At 37.7% G+C, this 24,463-nt stretch overlaps 1 protein-coding gene across 1 annotated transcript; it reads right to left on the minus strand.

Annotated features, from left to right (window-relative positions):
• Positions 1-270: 270 nt before the first annotated feature.
• On the minus strand, positions 271-24,237 carry RHBDD1 (rhomboid domain containing 1). The gene is made up of 6 exons (XM_063306681.1): positions 23,704-24,237; positions 21,909-22,041; positions 13,528-13,616; positions 12,602-12,655; positions 11,278-11,397; positions 271-1,973 (listed from the first exon to the last, which is right to left on the minus strand). Exons 1-6 carry the CDS (start codon positions 24,134-24,136, stop codon positions 1,852-1,854), a joined length of 951 nt encoding a protein of 316 aa, XP_063162751.1. The 5' UTR covers positions 24,137-24,237; the 3' UTR covers positions 271-1,851.
• Between the last annotated feature and the right edge of the window lie 226 nt (positions 24,238-24,463).

Below are 24,463 nucleotides of genomic sequence, written 5' to 3' on the forward strand. Positions count from 1 at the left end.
GCTGATTCCAAGACTCACTGCCCAATAATAGGGCCTCTTTGCATGCTTTTCAAGCATATTGGGTAAGAGCCACAATCAGTTCTGGTTCCGGATCCAAAGCTTGAAATCAGCATGGGATCATCTGCTTTGGTTAAGGCTGTAAATAAGAAATAAGCTGCAGCACACAGCTCAATTGCAGTCCTTTGATTCTTCATTAAGAAAGTATGGAGACAACAGTGCTATAAGCGTTGAAATTACTGTAAAAATAAATACAAAAAATATTCCAGAAACTTAAAATAAATGATTTTTAATACATGCTTTATTGGGGAAGGCACAGAGTAATTCTCAACTAGAAAATACTGTAATGATTTAAGAAAAATACCTGACATAAGCTGAAGTGTGCAGTATGGAAAGTCTTTTTAATCAGAAAAGTTAATACACAAATCATAATGTCTGATGAAAAATATCACACAGGAATGTTTTATGGCTGTGGTGAAACTGCCAATTCTATTTTTTCTCTTCCACAAAATTAGTTTATCAATTTTGGGATGCCCATGAAGAGTATTGCGGGGAGGGGGGGAATAAAGAATGGGGCATCAAAGTAATTTATATTTACAGATTCATAATAATTAAACATGTAGAAAGTTATACTGTTGCTGTTTCTTTTAAAATGAAATTAGTAAGACCTAATGGCTGAACACAATTAACAGTTAGTTGTGGGCTAAACTAACTGTAACGTTAAATAAATGCACCTCTGAATCTAGTAATCTTTTCCTTCCTTGTGTCCTAACAAAAACATCTTTAACTTCCTATTTGAATGACAGTCTTTCTGCCTATGGAAACAACAGTTTCAAATCATCTTGGGAGATTCTCTTCATCCTTCTGTAAAACAAACATTCATATAGTAGTTTCCTAGAAGCTGTTATTTCTATTTTTTAATATACATGTTTAATAGAAACATTTAATGTTACATTGTCCCCAAGAAAGGAAATTGAGATGGGAAGGTATATAAATTATTAATTTCTTTTGGACAAAAATATAAACAGCTAGCAAGCATGCAGACCAATTTTTTTCAAAAGTGGCAATAACACAATTGTGGACTAGACTGGAATTTCCTTGATGAAAGAAATTGTGAATCCAGAAACTTAAAACTTGCCAAAAATATATTATCAAAGATTGTGCACATATACATTCTGGATAAACCGTTTTAGAGTTTAATGTGTCAATGCTTCATAAGCACAAAACCTTGTAAGTAAGAAAATACAGATGCCTGCATCCAAATAAATCAATGTAAATTCCAAAGTCTACTTCAAATGATATTGAAAAATTCAAAGTTTCCAAACTTTGGCTTCTTTGACGTAATAAAAATATAAAATTCCATCTTCTTGTATACCAAAATAAAATTAGTGCTTGAACATGTTCATGTTATGCAATTACTTTCTCATCTAAACTAAAATTGTATGATGCTGTCATACTTTAAATATGCATCCGGAGAAATGCATTTCCATAGTAAATCACTGTACTCTTCAATTTCAGTAATTATTCCTGCAAGAAGACCCAAGAGGAAAGTGCAGAATAAATAACCAAATTCTTAAGTTACCAAAAGCTATACACTGAGAAGAACAATATGCAAGGTAGCTATAGAATTGTTCATGGTGTAGTGAATTCTTTTAAGATTTTTAGTTTTTCAAGAATGTTTTTCCATTTCAGTTTTAAATTTGGTAGTCCATGTGCCAAGCAGGTTTGCCTTTTTTCACTCAGCTTCAGATAGCTTCCATGAAACATATTTTGTCAAATAGCGACAGATTAAATGAAAAATATCCAGCAATGCCTTCACAGTTATGAGGAGCCCTTTATGTATTATATATTAGACTACTGCCACCTCTCAAATCTATTAAGTCTCTGCCTTCTGAGTTCCTCAGCTGATAGTTCTTCTGGTGAAAGCCAGAAGCCGTATGGCCTCCTTTCACTGCTGTAATGTCTTGTACTGCCACCTGTAAGAAGAAATAAATGTCAAAAGACCAATTTAATATACATTCTTCTAATGTTGTACCAGGCCCAAATTTATTTTTGTAGATAATTTATTAAACTGAGAAATACATAAGGTTTTGCCGTTTTAAATTAAACCTGGGCATCTAACTCTTTCTTGAGTCTAAGGCAACACTCCTTTCACAGTATGATCTGCAGTGATTTGAAACTTCCAGTCCTTGGATGTAATCCAAAACTTATGCATATATAACATCTACACACAATGCTTTCCTTCTGTGTTCGTACCGTCCAACCTGAAGAACTCCAGCTGGGGACTGTGTTCTCAGGAACAATATTTTTCTGCTGTTTTAAGGCCTTTCCATTGGAACTAACGAAAGTGATATTTTGGTCATGCAAGTTTGTTTAGTTATCATTTTGAAAAAAGAAATGAACAGAAATTGTTAGCTAAGCTGCAATGATATTTCATAATTAGCACAATTCAATAACAGACCTCCCAAAAGTAGTATAAACAACTTGCAGGGAATATAAAGCTTCTCCTCAATTATTAATTGTGGCTACTATTGTAAAAACAGCTATATATAGGAAAAATCCATACAATAGATTAAGTATCATGTTTTTACTTGGAATTCGGTGGCTTTAAAAAGGACCATTTAAATTTTTGGAAGGTACAACTAACTGTAATTACCAGGCCTAACAAGGAAGCTAAATGACTTCCTTCAGTAGCAAATTCTGGTGACAAAACAACAGTGAGAACCACTATCATTATGCACTCCACTTTAAGCACTTCTAAATTCTATGATTGGGAAGTCAAATGCATAAGAAGGGCCCTAGGTTGGGAAAGGCTGAATTATGTACCGCTTTAGCCTCCCAAATGCTATTGGAAATGGAGCGCTACACAGTATTAACCCGTCATTCTTTTGACAATTCCCATCCATAACAGAGATAGATGAGTTATCCTACTATGGTCATCTTATGTTTCCTACAGCTGCTGTAACAGCTGAAGAACCACATTGCTATTTAAATTGGTGTCTCTGAAACACTGAAAATGCTAAAGACACCTTAATACTTGCTCCTTAAAGATGTAGATAAGTAACTTCTTGGATTAATGTTCCCAGCCTGGGCCTGAATGCAACTAGTCTCAAAAAAGAACACAACATGCAATGTAAGAAATCAAAATAGTGACTGTGAATCCGAAAGGTTGAGTTCACTTTCTTTCTGGTCCTAGAGGTCTGAAAAAATACAGCAGGTCAAAGTAAAGTCTCTTCTTCCTTTGGGTCCTTCTTCCTCTGAAATCAGTGCTGCCTGATTAGTTATATTCTCTTTGTCTTCGTGATATAGAGAGCCTTTTCAAAACTGGTATCATCAATTAAACTGCAAACTTCAACATTTTCAGCCAGTGTACTGATAAATGAAGAACTCTGTAGTGATATACTGGACTTTGATGACTGGGACAAAGGATTCTCTCTCTTCCTTAACAGCTGTAATTCTGACCCTAATCTAGGGGAGCAAAAATGAAGAATATACCAACATAGACCCCTAAGGCACTTATCTCCAGTGTAAATATGACAAAAACTGTCTCAGAAACACTTTAGTTTCTTTCAAGAGAATGAATTTGTGCCTCAGAGTAACTAAAAAAGCTAACATACACTCTGGTACGACATTTTCATAGTTTTTAAACAAATTAATAGCGATTTTTCCAGTAAATTAGGAATTCTATCTCAGGTCCTGCTTCACCTCTTCCAGCAGATGTCTCCAGAGGCTCACAGGCAGCACTTTAGAGAAAGTAGGCCAAACCCCAGTCAACAAAGCATTCCACATAGTAAGCAGAATTAGGGCTATTTTGAAACAGATGGGGTCTACGGAAGCTGCAACTCTGGCTATTATAGAGTTGTTTATTGTCTGACTTATTTGAAGCCCAGGGATTATTTGCAAGAATCTAGCATTTTCTGTGTCACTCTGGATTTCATCTAATGGAGAACAGAGTGAAAGGGATGAATACACACATACGCAGACACACAGAGAGACACTTTTTATACTAATCCACTGTTGAATTCACAATTTAAACATGCTATTATGTGGTTTGTGCAGCAAAGGATTTTTCTGGAAAGATCAGCAATGTAACAAACATCCTAACTGATTCATAATAGGATTTAGTCAGCTTGAAAAAGCACAGAAGCACACTTTTATCTTTGTAATCTGGAAATGAAATATATTTACAAACGTTTGACATTTATTTTAAATTAAGAATTTAAAACAATATACCTAGTGGCATAAAGAGATCTCCTTGGTACTCTCAAGATCTGCATGGTATAGTATTTCTTGAAAAGTTTTCCCAACCTGGGATTCTTTGGATGTTGAGCTAAAATTCTTATCACCCCATACAGATACCAGGTTGGGATGATGGGAAAAGTAGGAAATAAAAGCAGCTGGAGCTGAACTCTAGCTGTTATTCTGAATGATGACATATTATATCTTATTGGTAATTATGAATGTTTTATACCAAAACTTATTGGTATAGTCCAATAGTTTGGCAAACTGTCAGGCTATAGTATAAGTAGACAAAAGGTAAAAAAGTTAAAAGAACATATTATAAGTCAGAGTTGATCAGAACATGGAAGTCCACAAAAACAGTAAGCCCATCAATCCCACCTTTAACTTCACTCTCAAATGACTTTTATTCTGGAGATAATTACTGTAAGAAAAGTATAATTACCATATATACTTGCAGATAAGCTGAGGATTTTAGGTGACAAAATACACCCAAAAAATTGGAATTGGTTTGTCCACAAGTATAAATGGTAATTTTTTAAAAGTGCCTGTATTTCCCATATAATGAAAATGCTGGTCTGCTTATCCATGGGTGGCACATTTTTCATGGTATTTTGGTTAAAAAATTGAGGGTCGGCTTATCCGCAAATGGGCTTATACACGAATACAAGTAGTCCTCAATTTACAATGGCAATTGGGACTGGAATTTCTGTTGCTAAGGTATGCAGTCATAAAGTGTGACCACATCATTAGCGACAGCAATTCCTGCAGTTCAGGTTGCCATCGTTAACTGAACCCTGGTCTAATGAAGTCCAGGACAACCAAGTCAGTGTGGAAGCTGGCAGGAAGTTCCAAGTCCCAGGTCAGCAGGCAGATAAGTGGCTGCTGCTGGGTGGGGGAGGGAACGACAGGGTGTGTGAGAGGCACAGCGAGGATTGGGGAGGGGGCACAGGGGTGCGGCATGGGGTGCGGCTTGGGTTGGGTGCACATGGGAATGTGTGTGAGGCGTGGCGAGGGTGCGCAAGGGTGCGGCACAGGCCAGGGAGGGTGCATAGGGTACCAGTTGGTGAGGGTGCAGTGTGGGTCAGGAAGGGTCCAAGGGGCTGTGCAAAAGCAGGGTGCGGGTTGGGGAGGAAGCACAAGAGTGCATGAGTGGCTGGCACAGCACCAGCGCAGAGGGGCTGAGGGATGGTGCGTGGGTGGGGGAGACTTACAACTTGTGACTATCCCTTCCCATTGACTTTCTGGAGAAGCTGGCAGGGAAGGTTGCAAATGGTGATCACGCGATTGCGGGTTGCTGCAAACAGTCATAAGTGAGAGCTGCTTACCAAGTGCTTAGAGTACGTTTCTTAAGTGGGAATATTTAATATAAAGATATTAACCAGAAGCATTTTTAAAGTTTATAAATAATTTGATGTAATCGGTAGTCAGGTACAATGGGAGGGAATTTAGGACTTATTGCTTTTACTGAGTTTTAATATTTTTTTTCTTTTTTTCCCCTAAAATCATGTGCATTTATTTTAGGAAATGATAAATAATGGTGACATCAGTATATATAACCAATATAAATATTACAGATTAGTGCATAGGGTACCAGTTGGTGAGGGTGCAGTGTGGGTCAGGAAGGGCCCAAGGGGCTGTGCAAAAGCAGGTGCGGGTTGGGGAGGAAGCACAAGAGTGCATGAGTGGCTGGCACAGCACAAGCGCAGAGGGGCTGAGGGATGGTGCGTGGGTGGGGGAGACTAGTTATTTATTATCATTTCTCAAGTTGATACAATGATTTTGGTTTTATATATTCAATTATTTAATGAAATAATGAAACAATGAATTCTAAATTTCATGACAATTGTAAATTTTCTATTGATATTTTATTTTCCATCTACTATGTCTTTCCTAATTTTATTTTTTATTTCATGTAGTAATTTATTTTTTCTTCAAATGTTTTAAAAATATATAAAGTGAAAAAAAAAGAAAAGATAAACTCAGAATTCTTGGGCACAATTCTTTTAAAAAAAGTGGTATCATCTAGTGACATTTTACCATTTTATTATAGAGATTCATGGGGGACTTTTTTAAAGGCTATGCTGAGATCGATACACTCTGTCTACAGCTGTGTTTCTCAACTTTTTCATTATCGCTCCCCTAAGAAGCTTTTTTTAGACATTTTTTCCTAATTGCCCACTCCATGAAATTTTAATACCATATATATTTTTATTTTATTTTTCAAATTTAATTACCAAATATACTGTATCTCTATGTATTATATGTATATCTGGGCTTTATATATAAAAAGAGTAAGTATGAAGCTTACCCTTTTTATTCTATGCAGTGGGTTTTGTTTTTGTCCCTTCAAGTCAGTACTGACTCCTAGCAACTGCCTGGACTAGTCCCTGCAGTTTTCGTGGAAAGACTTTTTGGATGTGGTTTGTCACTGCCTTCTTCCTAGGGCTGAGAGAGAGTGACTGGGCAGAGGGTCACCCACCTGGCTTCATATACAAGGCATGACTAGAACTAATGGACTCCTGGTTCCTAGCCTGGTACCCTAACCACTATACCAAACTGGCTCTCAATGGAGGGTTTAGAATGACTAAATAAAATGTTTAAGTCAAAAGTTAAATTAAAAATTAAAAAGCTATTAACATTTAACTTTATAAATGTATTTGCTAAGTAACTTTTCATGTAATTTATTTACTTATATAAATTGTTATGTATAAAGTTACATATGCAAATTAGCAATTTTTATAAATGCATAATTGCAATGTAATCAATTTTTTAAAAAAATCTTTCAAAACTGTTATTATTCCAGCAAAAGTAAAGCAATTGAAAAAATTAAATAAATTTCTTAAAAAATATTTTTAGTGAACTTAACTTTTGCTTGATATGAGAAAATAACTTTTAATTTAACCAGTTTACAAAAGGAAGTAACGTGCCCAAGAACAATTCAATGGGATCCCTGACAGCCTGATGTCGTTTAACTAAACGTTCAATGTTCAGTGTGTTGTTATTAAGTTTAATTCTAACATCTCCTCTTAAACATATATCAACTGTTTCTTTTCTTAGCATATTTTTTACTGAACTACAACCCCTTTCAACTGTGTAAGATGTTGAAAAACCAAGAAGTACTCTTGCCATTTCAGACCACAATAAACAACTTCCACAAGGCAGCCTATAGGCATGTAGAAGCGACCTCTCATGATATTTCAAGACTGAGAAATCAATCAAAAGCCCTCCAGTCACAGACATCTATTTGCTATCATTTTGTAGCACTGATCTTGCATACATTTTATTTTCTATAAACTCAATGTCAATGCTGCTCATGTGATACCCAAGAAAACCCAACAAGAAAAATTAAATATTAAAGAACAAGATTTTGTTGAGTAGGGTTGAGCTTTGGAGAGACACAAACCATTCTAATATCTAAGATTTCTCCCCCCACCCCGAACCAATTTTCACCCCTTGGGGTGAAATCCCCATTAAGAATGCATGGTAAACAGCATTCCTCTGATCTATAGTAACTTTAACAGGAGAGTTTATTCAGTCAACATCTAATTCTGTGTTTTAAAAATGAGCTGTTATCTATATGAATTACAATATGCTTTTGTCCTTTTCCTGTTTCTCTTTTGTTTTTTCTTCTATTTCTTTCCCTTAGATATCTGTATATTAAAGCAAATTGTAAAAGTCTTCATAAAATAAAGTTCTGAATGAGACATACATCTAAATTATCACCAGTTAGGTTTATAGAGATTTGAACTGCTTTTATGAGCTTTTAAGTTTGTATGTTTATTTTTTAATTTCTAGTTACACGATGAGCTCTATAAGCAGAAACATAAACCAGAAATGATAAAAATAAGTAAAATAAATAATGCATCTGGAAGATGCCTGGTTGAAGAACATTGTTCTAGCACAAAATTATGTAATTTCTGCTCATAGGCCATACACAACGATTTCGGTAGAGAGTGTTTGTTTATCACTTCTTTGGCAATACTCCTGACTTAGCCTCACTAGCTTCATTATATGGGACAGGACATGGAGCACATCCTATCAGGAAACGGCACTTAAGGTTTTTTTTTTCTAGTTAGAGCTTTTCTAGTTATAGGCAAGTTTCTAGCCTTGTCATGCGCTTTAATACACTATTGTTCCTCTAGAAATGCTTTTTTAAACTTCCCAGAAGTATTTTAGGCATTGGGTAGGTACTTGTACATACATGCATCTTATCACAGGGAGCATCTAATAGACGGTTATGACACCCTAATAAAAAATATTCAGTGCAACTCTCAAGGTAAAGTTCACATTTCCAGCGGTTAATTAAAGATTTTACAGCTCAACACAGTAAGAAAACCTGCCAAACTAGTTTGCTGTCAAGCTATATTGGCCCAAAAGAGTGTGCTGTGGATACATCTATTCTATAAAGCAAACTTCCGAAAAAGTATTATCTGCACACAGTCACATAAAAGGAAGTATGACAACTTTGTGTTAGAAGTTGGTTTGTCAAACATTTGGGAGGAAGGAACCTAAGTTTTACATGTGTAATTGATGTTTTATGCTTCTTATTCCAGATCCAGTAATATTCAGAATTATTAAGGGGGACAATATCAGATGTTGTTACATGCTTTCTTACATTACAATTTTCAACTTTATCCTATTGGCAATAAGCCTTTCTGCACTAGAGTTCCTCTACTATGTAAGAAACAAGTCAGACAGACACCTTTCTGCTACCTTAGACATTTTATACTATGTGGTCAAAATGATTACACAGTGTTATGCTATGCTTAATTGATTTTGCAAGATGTGTCATGATGAAGGGGTGAATGTATTTTTGTTTTTAAACTATTATAATAATAATGTGTCTATCAGCTAATTATGACTCTTATGACTCTGGGCATCTTTACCAAAACAAAGTCTGGCAAGGTCAAGAATGAAGTGCAGAGTTTTATTCCTATTTCTAGAATGTATGTGTATCTGCATCTATTTACATATCTCTTAGGCTTGTGTTTCCACACTGCTAGGATGTTCAGCATTCAGCTGTTTCTAGTTATTTGTTTGTACTGTCTAGAGATACCATAACTATGACATCTTTTTTCTTTGTAATTTTTTTCTTTGTAATACATATTATTAGGATCTCAATTTCCTGACTTTTTGTGGTAATTTTCATGAGAGAAATAAACTAACACAGCTGTGGCTTTGTAAACAGGAGCCAATCATAAGTCACTGTATTTCCTGGGAACACAAACTAATGAGCATCCAGAGCTATTTAAAACCTTTATTGAACACAATGTAAGAGGCAGCACTTGGCACTTCCTGCATCCTGGCCAAGAACTGGAGGATATACAGTTTTAAATACTTGCATTCTATTAGGCAAAAACAGAGAGAGTACAATCAGCTATTGAAATGGGAAAGTCCTGAGTTATGCAGAAAAGAAATGTGTTCAGTGGGATATAAAAAGGGGGGGACAGCTGACCCTTTAATTGATTCAAGTAGCCACAAATGCAGTCCCCATAACCTCTTGCCTTTACTATGCATATTAAAAATTCCAGATACGTAAAAGTGACGTATGAGTTATTATTTCAGACAGTCTGAGATTAGCCACATTACATAACAGCAGTTATAGTCAAATATTATACAAACAGCAGGGTAGAGAAAAATATGATTCCACTTTCCCTTCTGAGAAAAACTCGTCTACAGAGGTATAAAGAATTTCACCATTATTGTTAAGCCTACGTGGTCAATATGAGTAACAGCAGCAGCTCTGTGTAGACATCTGCAAAACACATCAACTGTTAGGTCTAAAAAGGATGGGCAGCACCACCGCAGCAGCTTCTTGACCAGACGCCAGGCAAACCACTACGGGAAAGTGATTTCTGAGTTATCTTTTCCAGGCCCCCATCTCAAGCAGAGATTCCTCCTTCTCACTGCTTGTACTATTACTGTCATCTCCTCAACTCTGAGTAAGGCAAAGAGCTTTAACCACAGTCTTGCCTGTGGGGCTCATCTACTCATCTGCTGAGGCTAACTATGCTATGTCATAAATAGTTCTTTGTTAAGCAGGAAGCAAAGATACTAACCAAAACCCCTTTTGTAGACTTAAAAGAAATGCTGTTATGTACATCCAATCCCAACATACAGTGAGTCATCAGTTAAAGAACTAGTAACTACATTCAAGGCAGCTGATCTGTTCTGATGTCCAGGCTTGCACACAGAAACTGATCTCAGGAAAGAACTCACAGCAGTGTTAGGTGCTCTCTCTTGGGTGAAGCTGTGTCAGCAGACTGTGTCAGTACCAGGGCTACCAGATCTGGATCTTCTGTGCCCCTCTGCTGCCATCTACCAATTGCCCTCTTCTGTAGGCACCAAGACTGTCTGCTGTGCTTGCCCCAGCCCACTTCCACCTGCTGCTCCATGTCCACCCATCTGCCACTTTGAGCAAATACCTAGATTCCTCCATGAGTGCGCACCTGCCAGGCAGCAGGGCATGTCCACGTTTGTTTTTTAAATACCGAAGGCCTGGCAGGGCACCCTCTGCCTGCAAGTCATAAAGCAGCTGCCACCCTGCCTTGATGGTATATATGCCACTGAGGGAGACTGCGTATTTTAGAGTATGCATTTTAGAGTATGCATAAATTCCATCATTTATGCATACTCTAAAAGACATCATTTCTTGCAGTCCAAAGCTCTTGGTAAAGCTACTTCCTTGGCTGCCCACTGGGTGGGAGAAATACATCACAGAAGAAGTTCAACCTAGATTAGAATCTACTTAACAGTTGTCCCATATAGGTATACAACTGTGGTGTTCCTTTGGATGAAGGTTTCAGGGGTATTGTGGTATTATTTTGGTGTTCCTTCTTTGAACAAGGAGCAATATGAACTTGTATCAGTGGAAAGAAATCGATATAATCTCAGTTTTGAGGGAATGTAAATTGGAGAAATAAGTATGTAACTGCATGAGGCTCCATTCATGTTATTTTTAAGACTGCTTTGCAAGCTAAAAAGAGACATGCATTTATTCTATGACACGTCGTTCACTTTGCAGCTATTCTGCCTTACCTCTTTCGCTCAAGCTGTTCCTTACCGCCCTTTCAAACTGTTCTTCCTCAGTAAGTCCACCAGTATACATATTGTAGTTGCTTGGTGTATAGGATGGATTACCTGAATATCTAAAATTCCCTGCATAGAAAGAGATAACAGAAATAAATGCATAGCAAAATCATGATTTAACAGGCCAACTGGAGGTGATTAGGTATCAATAATTCCCAATCATCCATAGCAATGTAATTACAAAATGGAAACAATTACATCATTGCAAATAATGTCATTATTATAAATATTATAAAATTACTATATTTACATCAGTGTAAACTAACCTAAATACAATGGGAATCAGTTTCATCTGATGTCCTCTGTGCTGAAATCTGTCAAGTTGATTGTTTCACTGTTACCACACAAGTCAATATTCTATTCAGTTTTAACATCTTTTGCCTCATAAATATTATGAAAGGAATTTAAAGCACAGAACTATATATACTGACAAACTATAGCATCATAAACTGCATGTAAAATGTGTGCCTTATAATAAATAATAGTGTCTTGTGCCATTTCCATATTGTAAAACAGGCTTCCAAGGTTGATATGATAACTGGGCTATACCGCCGTCGCTCACCAGGCAGCACAGGTAGAACATAATAGATTGGGGATATTGTTAACTAGCTTGTTTTTGGATTAGAAAGCAATCACCCTTTTTTTTAAAAAAAATGCATTTTTACATCAGTAATCCCCCCAAAAGTACAAATACTACTGCCTTAATTGAGAATGCAAAAAACAGCTTTTCTGAAAACAGACTCTCTGAATTGAGAATGCAAGTGGTTGCTATAATAGGCACTTGTGGAGCCCGATAACCAAATCTGAATTGCTGCCTGTTAGCTATTTTGAAAGATTAGAAAAGGGTTAAATTCAGCCCTCCCCTGTCCCCAGTCCCATTTCTTCACCAACCAGCTGATCAGCAGGGCTGTAGTTTCTTTTAAAGGCGGTATGCATGCTCAGCTTGATCAAGTTAAGTGTAATGTAAGACATCTTTCATAAAAGACATGGAAGTTTTCTGACATATGAAGGAAGGGCTATAAATGTCAGTATTAACAAGGGTTCAATCCTGTGGAACATGTTTCCTGCAATACTGAAATAATGTTAAAGAATAATATGAACAGAATTGCAAATACATTAGAACTGTAATAGAGAAGGAATAAGAAAGATATAATGAGTTATTTTAACAGATAATAGCATTAATCTATACACACTGATCCAAAGTGAGTCCTGCTGCATACGACAAAACTTTCTCTGAGATAAAAACTTGCAGGTTTTTATCCAAATTACTCACCCCCACTGTAGTTGTTCCTTTGTTCTGAAAAGCCAGCTGGAGATATGCGGCCACCTAGTAATAAAATTATAATGATTACTCATAAACATATAAAATATCATACTAGCATTTTAAAAAGTTAAGTTTTTCTATGCAAAAGTATATTTGTTTTGATTCTTACCTGGTAATATATTTACTGAATTTCTCCCTTTAATTTTAAACAAGTTTAAACTTTAAAAGAAGATAATACTTGTAAGAATGTATGTGAATAACAGCTGGGATATATATTTATTTTATTTAGTATCTGGCTTTTTAATCTGATAATACCGATTCCAGGCACAGCCTTTAGACTGAACTGTGGAAAACTACACAGGCTATTGAGAATAATGTTAATTCAAGTTTGCTCAGAAGGACACAGTTCACAAGTTATTTGTATTTAAAGATACGTGACTTCCCTCTGTGCTGTTCATGAAAGCATCATAAGCAAGAGTACATTCTCTTCAAAGGAACCCATAGTGTGAAATCATACAAAATCATCTGAACTGCTTGATAAGACACAGCAGTCATTCCCATTATAATGGGCATGGCCATTGGCACACCTTCATTGACAAATGACTCAAGAACAATCTAAGTCTTTCTCTTTCTCTCTCCTACAGGTAAAGTAGAAAAATTACAGTATACTCTGGGATCATCAAACTTGTTTGTTTTTACACCAGTCTGTATGCCACCCACTCACCACATACTAGGTAGCTTTTACATTAAACATTAAAATAAAATCCAATATTAAATCAAACTTTATATAATCAGAATTGTACAGAAACATTAAATCATGTGCACTGGGTATGAACACCATACAGCATAACACTCAAGTTACGAAGTACAACTTATAATCACTTTAAAGTTATACTGAACAGCAAATGCTTGGGAAGTTCTAGGGTCATTATTACCTGCACATGCTGTCATGAACATCTTCAGAGGTCCCATGGTGTACATTAGGCCAACAAGAATACCTGCCAGATGCCCTGCAAAAGAACTCCTAAAATGAAAGCAACCTTCTGTGAGATGGTGATTTGTTCCTGATTAGGAATTTTAACCTCATTATCCCAGTGGAGACAAACTAGTCACAGTTCACAGCCTTCGCCCTATTTGATGCATTTAAAATTTTAAGAGTTTAATATATTTAAAAGAGCAACTTGTATTTCACTACCTCAAAAATTTTGAGAAATAACATTCTAAAAGAATTCTCTGTTCTTATGATACAATACAATTCCTTTGACTTACTAAACTGTATGCTCATATGCAAATTCTTTATTCAGATAAAGAGCTAAAAGGAAAAGATAGAGAGTTTATCTTTCTAGCTATACTTCCAGAACCTTCAGGTATCAAAACTATTTTAAGAATTCACAAACTAAAGAAAAATAGAACTTGAAGAAATAAATGGACTACATGGATTTGCTACTTCATATTTCTTTGATCTATTTGTTGAGAAGATGATGTGAATATTCTCAGGTCACATATTTTTATTCTGCATTATTTAAATCTGAAAAGCTTTGACAGCTAGCAGCATCTGGCCAACTTTGGCTGATCTCTGAAGCTAAGCAGGATCAGGAATTGTTAGTACTTGGAGACCATGGGGGAATTCTAGAGCTTTACGTTAATTTGGGAAGGCAAAAACGTGCCAGATGACGGAAGTGAAAAACAGTATGTGTGTCTCTATGCAGTTACCAAAGTCAGCTATGCCCTGAGGGAGCCTTTATTTACTTAAATCTGGAAAGGCTTTTTGTCATGAGAAATGTATTGCTAAAAATTTGGAAACCACACGTCAAGTATAAGAATTACATATTCATTTTATACAATAGGAGTTTGTCAATACACTGCATGTACCTCCTTATTTGTGGAATACACGCTGGTAATCTAAACCTTCTCCATCTTTCTAAAATGTTTTAATTAATCAAAGCTCTGGGCAGCAGAGATAACCATTTAAAGACCTATCTGTGATGACAACAGCATATGAAAGATTACAACTTAAATTGTAGGAAACATAGTAAGAGCACGATTAATGAATGAAAGAAAAATAGACTGTGTCTGTTGAGCTAAGAGAAAAGGAAAGGATGTAATAGAATGAATGAATGTTGCCCTTGTGGAATGGTGAGTGCAGGAAAGTGAAAGTGTAGCTTTAATTATGAATGAAAGGACCAAAATGTGAGAAAATATATCCTGGTGTCATCTCAGTTGTTATGGGTATGTGTAAAAATAGAAATTCATTGAAAATTTCTGAGCACGAATGGTATGGATATCAGTGACTACTAACCATTACCATAATTAAGGGTGTGTCCAAATTAAGGCTTCAGCAAAGGCAGCAGGAGGCGACGGCATCCCAGCTGAACTGTTCAAAATCTTGCAAGATGATGCTGTCAAGGTAATGCACACTATATGCCAGCAAATTTGGAAAACACAAGAATGGCCATCAGACTGGAAAAAATCAACTTATATCCCCATACCAAAAAAGGGGAACACTAAAGAATGTGCAAACTATCGAACAGTGGCACTCATTTCACATGCCAGTAAGGTAATGCTCAAGATCCTGCAAGGTAGACTTCAGCAATTCATGGAGCGAGAATTGCCAGATGTACAAGCTGGGTTTAGAAAAGGCAGAGGAACTCGGGACCAAATTGGCAATATCCGCTGGATAATGGAAAAAGCCAGGGAGTTTCAGAAAAACATCTATTTCTGTTTTATTGACTATTCTAAAGCCTTTGACTGTGTGGACCATAACAAATTGTGGCAAGTTCTTAGTGGTATGGGGATACCAAGTCATCTTGTCTGCCTCCTGAAGAATCTGTATAACGACCAAGTAGCAACAGTAGGAACAGACCACGGAACAACGGACTGGTTTAAGATTGGGAAAGGAGTACGGCAGGGCTGTATACTCTCACCCTACCTATTCAACTTGTACGCAGAACACATCATGCGACATGCTGGGCTTGAGGAATCCAAGGCTGGAGTTAAAATCGCTGGAGGAAACATTAACCATCTCAGATATGCAGATGGTACCACTTTGATGGCTGAAAGCGAAGAGAAACTGAGGAGCCTTATGATGAAGGTGAAAGAAGAAAGTGCAAAAGCTGGCTTGCAGCTAAACCTCAAAAAAACCAAGATTATGGCAACCAGCTTGATTGATAACTGGCAAATAGAGGGAGAAAATGTAGAGGCAGTGAAAGACTTTGTATTTCTAGGTGCAAAGATTACTGCAGATGCTGACTGCAGTCAGGAAATCAGAGGACGCTTAAGCCTTGGGAGAAGAGCAATGACAAATCTCGATAAAATAGTTAAGAGCAGAGACATCACACTGACATAGTTAGGTCCGCATAGTTAAAGCAATGGTGTTCCCCATAGTAACATATGGCTGCAAGAGCTGGAACATAAGGAAGGCTGAGAGAAGGAAGATCAATGCTTTTGAACTGTGGTGTTGGAGGAAAATTCTGAGAGTGCCTTGGACTGCAAGAAGATCAAACCAGTCCATCCTCCAGGAAATAAAGCCAGACTGCTCACTTGAGGGAATAATATTAAATGCAAAACTGAAATACCTTGGCCACATAATGAGAAGACAGGACACCCTGGAGAAGATGCTGATGCTAGGGAGAGCGGAGGGCAAAAGGAAGAGGGGCCGGCCAAGGGCAAGGTGGAGGGATGATATTCTAGAGGTGACGGACTCGTCCCTGGGGGAGCTGGGGGTGTTGACGACCGACAGGAAGCTCTGGCGTGGGCTGGTCCATGAAGTCACGAAGAGTCGGAAGCGACTAAACGAATAAACAACAACAGCCATGGTCCTGATCCACGAATTATGTATTTAATCAGATGTTTGCCTACCCGCTACAACTGTTCAGCCTCCAAAATGCCTCCATGTAACATTAAAAGAATACAAAATAACTTAATATAGTAACACACCTTCAGCAAAGGATCGTTACCTTGTCGTGGTGCTGGAGCTTGAGCACCTCAATGATGCCATGAGCTAAACCGTGAAGGGCCACCCAAGACGGGAAGGTCATGACAGAGAGATCAGACCAAATGCGATCCCTGGGGAAGGTAATGGCAACCCACCCCAGTATTCTTGCCGTGAAAACTAAATGGATCAGTACAACCAGAGATATGTCGGTATACCATCGGAAGATGAGACCCCCAGGTCGGAAGATGGTCAAAATGCTACTGGGGAGGAACAGAGGATGAGCTCAACTAGCCCCAGACGTGATGACGCAGCTAGCTCAAAGCCGAAAGGACGGCTAGCGGCCGACGGTGCTGGTGGTGAACGGCGAATCCGATGTTCTAAGGATCAACACACCATTGGAACCTGGAATGTAAGATCTATGAGCCAGGGCAAATTGGATGTGGTTATTGGTGAGATGTCAAGATTAAAGATAGACATCCTGGGTGTCAGTGAACTGAAATGGACTGGAATGGGCCACTTCACATCAAATGACCACCAGATCTACTACTGTGGACAAGAGGATCACAGAAGAAATGGAGTAGCCTTCATAATTAATAGTAAAGTGGCTAAAGCAGTGCTTGGATACAACCCAAAAAACGACAGAATGATCTCAATTCGAATTCAGGGCAAGCCATCTAACATCACAGTGATCCAAATATACGCCCCAACCACAAATGCTGAAGGAGCTGAAGTAGAGCAGTTCTATGAGGATCTGCAGCACTTACTGGACAACACGCCTAAAAGAGATGTTATTTTCATCACAGGAGACTGGAATGCTAAGGTGGGCAGTCAAATGACACCTCGAATTACAGGTAAGTATGGCCTGGGAGAACAAAATGAAGCAGGACATAGGCTAATAGAATTTTGCCAAGACAACTCACTCTGCATAACAAACACTCTCTTCCAACAACCTAAGAGACGGCTTTATACATGGACTTCACCAGATGGACAACACCGAAATCAGATTGATTACATCCTTTGCAGCCAAAGGTGGCGGACATCTGTACAGTCAGTAAAAACAAGGCCTGGAGCTGACTGTAGTTCAGATCACAAACTTCTTCTTGCACAATTTAGGATCAGACTAAAGAGATTACGGAAGACCCACAGATCAGCTAGATATGAGCTCACTAATATTCCTAACGAATATGCAGTGGAGGTGAGGAATCGATTTAAGGGACTGGACTTAGTAGATAGGGTCCCAGAAGAACTATGGACAGAAGTTGGCAGCATTGTTCAGGAGGCGGCAACAAAATACATCCCAAAGAAAGAGAAAACCAAGAAGGCAAAATGGCTGTCTGCTGAGACACTAGAAGTAGCCCAAGAAAGAAGGAAAGCAAAAGGCAACAGTGATAGGGGGAGATATGCCCAATTAAATGCAAAATTCCAGAGATTAGCCAGAAGAGATAAGGAATTATTTTTAAACAAGCAATGCGCGGAAGTGGAAGAAGACAATAGAATAGGAAGGACAAGAGACCTCTTCCAGAAAATTAGAAACATTGGAGGTAAATTCCAGGCCAAAATGGGTATGATCAAAAACAAAGATGGCAAGGACCTAACAGAAGAAGAAGAGATCAAGAAAAGGTGGCAAGAATATACAGAAGACCTGTATAGGAAGGATAACAATATCGGGGATAGCTTTGACGGTGTGGTCAGTGAGCTAGAGCCAGACATCCTGAAGAGTGAGGTTGAGTGGGCCTTAAGAAGCATTGCTAATAACAAGGCAGCAGGAGACGACGGCATCCCAGCTGAACTGTTCAAAATCTTGCAAGATGATGCTGTCAAGGTAATGCATGCTATATGCCAGCAAATTTGGAAAACACAAGAATGGCCATCAGATTGGAAAAAATCAATTTATATCCCCATACCAAAAAAGGGAAACACTAAAGAATGTTCAAACTATCGAACAGTGGCACTCATTTCACATGCCAGTAAGGTAATGCTCAAGATCCTGCAAGGTAGACTTCAGCAATTCATGGAGCGAGAATTGCCAGATGTACAATATGGGTTTAGAAAAGGCAGAGGAACTAGAGACCAAATTGCCAATATCTGCTGGATAATGGAAAAAGCCAGGGAGTTTCAGAAAAACATCTATTTCTGTTTTATTGACTATTCTAAAGCCTTTGACTGTGTGGACCATAACAAATTGTGGCAAGTTCTTAGCGGTATGGGGATACCAAGTCATCTTGTATGCCTCCTGAAGAATCTGTATAACGACCAAGTAGCAACAGTAAGAACAGACCACGGAACAACGGACTGGTTTAAGATTGGGAAAGGAGTACGGCAGGGCTGTATCCTCTCACCCTACCTATTCAACTTGTATGCAGAACACATCATGCGACAAGCTGGCCTTGAGGAATCCAAGGCTGGAGTTAAAATCTCTGGAAGAAACATTAACAATCTCAGATATGCAGATGATACCACTTTGATGGCTGAAAGTGAAGAGGAACTGAGGAGCCTTATGATGAAGGTGAAAGAAGAAAGTGCAAAAGCTGGCTTGCAGCTAAACCTCAAAAAAACCAAGATTATGGCAACCAGCTTGATTGATAACTGGCAAATAGAGGGAGAAAATGTAGAAGCAGTGAAAGACTTTGTATTCCTAGGTGCAAAGATTACTGCAGATGCTGACTGCAGTCAGGAAATCAGAAGACGCTTAATCCTTGGGAGAAGAGCAATGACAAATCTCGATAAAATAGTTAAGAGCAGAGACATCACACTGACAACAAAGGCCCGCATAGTTAAAGCAATGGTGTTCCCTGTAGTAACATATGGCTGTGAGAGCTGGACCATAAGGAAGGCTGAGCGAAGGAAGATCGATGCTTTTGAACTGTGGTGTTGGAGGAAAATTCTGAGAGTGCCTTGGACTGCAAGAAGATCAAACCAGTCCATCCTCCAGGAAATAAAGCCAGACTGCTCACTTGAGGGAATGATATTAAAGGCAAAACTGAAATACTTTGGCCACATAATGAGAAGACAGGACACCCTGGAGAAGATGCTGATGCTGGGGAGAGTGGAAGGCAAAAGGAAGAGGGGCCGACCAAGGGCAAGATGGATGGATGATATTCTAGAGGTGACGGACTCGTCCCTGGGGGAGCTGGGGGTGTTGACGACCGACAGGAAGCTCTGGCGTGGGCTGGTCCATGAAGTCACGAAGAGTCGGAAGCGACTAAACGAATAAACAACAACATAGTAACACACACAATACAACTGAGCAACAAAAATAAAAACTAACTGTAAGATTTAATTAAAAAGAAGGATTTATCTTCTAAAAGTTTCATGGGAGTTAGTCAGGTGCACTTCTTTGGGAACTTCAAAGTAAGAATACTATGCAGACAGAATATGAAGTACAAGCACACTAATTCCTTTTTCTACAAACAACAAATAAATTAAAGCCACTGAATTGCACGCAGATTGAAGAACAAAGATTGTTCCAATGCTGTTCCATGTAAAGAGCTGAAGTACACCTTGAAAAATTCAGCAACCATGTTAGATTCATCCATTCTTATTTTTCTCAGCATGGGGAAGGCGCAGGAAGTATTGATAACTCTTCTACATGCACCAATCCATAGGTAGCAATAAATGCTAAATGACAAAATTCAAAACTCCTTAGGTTTCCTTACTGTAGTCTATTCTATACTACAACTAATACAGAAGAATTCCATTAAAAAATAATTGCAACCCTGAAGCACTTTTAACTATATTATTCCACGGTAATAAGGTGACATGTTTCCATCTAATTCTTGAACTAATCAAGAATATACATGCATATTAACTTAAGAGAAAAAATAATTATGACTCCAATTTTATTCAAGTTGAGAACTGTTTTAGATAGTTACCTGACCAAGTAGACAGTACTGATGATGTTATTTAGGCTGTAATTATTTTCATAAAGTACCAAATTCTGCAAAAATTAATACTAAGTTTAATTATTCAGCTTTATATTTGAAGGTATCCAAATAGCACAATTTAGACATATCTAATAAAAGTTCTATTAAGTTCAGTGGAGTTTAGTCCTAAGTAAATGGATAAAGGATTAAACAAGAACAGCAATTCTAAATGGAAATCTGAGTGCCTCCTTCAACTATACACCAGCAAAACAGAAGTAGGAAAGAAAGCATTCACTATTGTTAGTCTGCTTTCTTTTTTTTTTAAATCCTCCTACTGCTTGTAATCCTTGGGAGAAGAGCAATGACAAATCCCGATAAAATAGTTAAGAGCAGAGAGATCACACTGACAACAAAGGTCCACATAGTTAAAGCAATGGTGTTCCCCATAGTAACATATGGCTGCGAGAGCTGGACCATAAGGAAGGCTGAGAGAAGGAAGATCAATGCTTTTGAACTGTGGTGTTGGAGGAAAATTCTGAGAGTGCCCTGGACTGCAAGAAGATCAAACCAGTCCATCCTCCAGGAAATAAAGCCAGACTGCTCACTTGAGGGAATGATATTAAAGGCAAAACTGAAATACTTTGGCCACATAATGGGAAGACAGGACACCTTGGAGAAGATCCTGATGCTAGGGAGAGTGCAGGGCAAAAGGAAGAGGGGCTGACCAAGGGCAAGGTGGATGGATGATATTCTAGAGGTGACGGACTTTTCCCTGGGGGAGCTGGGGGTGTTGACGACCGACAGGAAGCTCTGGCGTGGGCTGGTCCATGAAGTCACAAAGAGTCGGAAGCGACTAAACGAATAAACACCACCAAATTAAGGAAGGGTGAATTTTGCTCAACTTCAATTTTCTTGACTAAAATTAATTTTATGTCACTACATAAGCTTGTATTCCAAATTCTGCAAAACAAAGTTATATGCTTTTTGTGGCAATTAATCTATTTTTGTACACCTCTTTCTTAGAACAAAAGTAGACTTTTTACAAGTCTATTTTTGTGTGAGCTTCCCCCTGAATATGCAGTCTTGTGGATTTTTTTTTTAAAATTATAAACTGCACTGCAAAAATTTGTGAAGTAAAGGGTTTGGTATGCAACTTTGGTTAAAATTTGAGTATTCCGTATAGGAATTCAGACTGTACTGAAATTTCTCCTATTTCCTATAGTTCAATTGACAGCTGAAGAAGGATATTGCCTTCATATTCTATTTTTTCAGGTTTCCCATAACTCTGGGTTTAAACACAATGGGAAAAAGATGCTGAACAAAATAGGTTTGGCCAAATCCAGGCAAATCCTTCTTATATCCCCTATTTTCTTCTCTAATAAACAAGTATTTGTTAAAAAGCACAAGCTAAATTGGATGAGGACTTCATTGATCCATAACCATTATTCATTACAGTAACATTTAGATACATATATACAGAGTTCATATTTAAGTTCTAGATGATAGACAGCAGACTTACCGTGGGTTTAATACATGGATTGCTACAAGTTCCAACCAACAAGCATATTTATTGGATACGTTCATGCCCATAATATTGCTTGATCCACCTGGATGATAATAGTTATTAAGAACTTTCAAAGCAAATAGCACTCCTGTATAAAAATAAAGAAGAAAAATCCAATCAAGAGAAATTCTCAAGTAATATAAAAGCTAAAGAATGTGAAGGATCTATTGCTCTTGGTATGCCTTGTAAATAGTTTTTAACAATATTTATTTCAATACTTTACAGCGGCAAAAGTATGCAAATCTGTGTGCACTTTTAAAAGATTCCAGTACTTTTTCCCAAATGAAAAAACAAACAAACCTAGGAGTGATAATTTGTCAAGAATCTTAACAGCATATTCAACATCATGTGAATCAATAAAAATATTCTAGAACATTTAATCACTATTTCAATATTTTACCAGTGACTTTGGGTAAAGAAAGAATTCTCAATAACATTAATAGACTGCGATGTTGGGCAAGTATATCTGGAACTAAGATCAGAAGTTCAGACCAACGGCTGAGGAAAGCCAGATAAAATCTCTCAATTTATTTTATTAAAAAGTAAACCTGTTTTAAAACTTTGGCTGAGAAAAGCAGATCATTTTCATGACAATCAAGGATATGAAGCCATTAGAACATCAAGCGCAGTTTCAACATTAGGGCAGAGATAGTGAACTTCAGGCCCACAAGCCTAATCTAGTTTGTCAGGCATGCCCCTCCCCACTCCTTTAAATGACACCAGGACCTGAACTGACAAGTAGCCCAGTGAAAGTACTTAAATATGTGAAACTGGCAAATCTTCTACAAACAATGTTGCACAGGGCAAAGGCAGAATACTGACACCTCTCCAATGACATCAGGGTAGTGATGAACAGGACTGAACCTATGAGTGCAGTTCTGTTCTTAGGCCATAGCATATGACTGTAGTTTACTGTACCCGTCACATGTAAAGATTGGCTGACATTCCTATCTTTAGTAGATGTCAATATCTTAGCAGTTGTGGTGTTACTTCATGAATAGAGTATTTCTGTGCCTTAACTCTATATTACCAGGTCCCTGGGTAGCTTGATAAAGTAACACAGTGAACAGAGAAAGATGTGTAAGTGCCAAAGCATCAATTCTTGGCATATTAAAGGGTTACTTCTGACAATCTGATTAAAATTAGAAATGATTAAAAAAATAGCTCTGTTGTGCTAACTGTCATAAATCCTTGCTTGAATAGCAAAGAATATTGACTCTATACATCTGAAAAATAGCAATGGAAGTGTGCTCCTTGCTGACTGCCACTGTTATTTTGGCATTTCTCTCCCAGTATATGTATTAAAGTCTTGAAATCAAACTCAGCTCTTGATGACTTCATGGGCACATGCATGCAATTGCTTTGTGAAGAGAAAAGAGGTAATTTACTACCTTATTCCAGGATGTCCGCCCCCCCCCCCCATTTCTCGATTAGCCTATAGCCCTTGGATTCCGTGATCAGCTCTGTCTGTTTCGTTTCCAAATGTAGAAAACATCAGCCAGGTGCTATTATCGGATTGAGATCAGCACATGCATATTCAAATATACATTTCTGTTTCCGATTTTAGTCTTTTAGTTTCCTTTGTGAGAGACTTCTGGAAAAATGTAGCAGTGACAAACTTGTATTCATTGTGTCATTCAAGAACATGTTAATTTCACATTCTCTAAACACATTATCTATTTCCTAAAAGCAAGTATTTGCAATAGTAGTCTTATAAAAAACAACAACAAAATAAAGAGGAACACCTTACCAGAAAAACCAACAGCACAGTGGTCTTCATATGTAGAATCACCAAAAAGTTGTGCCAGTATAACTTCCAGAAATATGTATACAGCTCCAACTAGTAATGAAAACAGTGTAATTATATATCCAAACCACGTACTTCCAAGCCTACTCTCCAATTTAATTCCTTTCCAAAGCAAGGAGACCATATTAAAATACAGATGCCAGTCATCTGCATGGTGAAATACTGAAAGATACAAACGATGCCAATCTTTTCTGTAAAGACAGTCATTGACACTAATACATGCTTTGTTCAAGGGTTTCAGGGGTTGCAAAAAAAAAAAAACGTTCACTGCCAAAGTTGCAAGTGTGACAGGTGGAATGTTGTTAAATCCAACTTGATAGAGCTGAGAAAGGAGGAGAAGCACTCCAGTATTTAATCCTCTGTGCCTTCTCTGCATAGTTGCTTCTTTGAACTGAGTTTGCACTGAAACTCAAGTACAGCAAAAATCCAGACAGATTCTGAAAAATAGATACATGTTTGCAATTACCATATTAATAAGAAATCAGTATTCCATATTGGTTATAGTTTTTTCTTTTATACAAGGAAAAAATGGAACAGCATACACTACACAGGTATAAGGCCAGTTGGGTAGATATAGAAACAATTTCATTGAAAATCTGCTTCCTATATTGTCCTAACAGCCAGGAACCACGCTGAGACAAGGAATAGGTCTCTAGTGTTTTATTACTGCTACTTAATAGAAAATCCTAACAAACTGAAGAAG

Source organism: Candoia aspera, chromosome 6 (assembly GCF_035149785.1).
Source record: "Candoia aspera isolate rCanAsp1 chromosome 6, rCanAsp1.hap2, whole genome shotgun sequence".
NCBI classification, from domain to species: Eukaryota; Metazoa; Chordata; class Lepidosauria; order Squamata; family Boidae; genus Candoia; species Candoia aspera.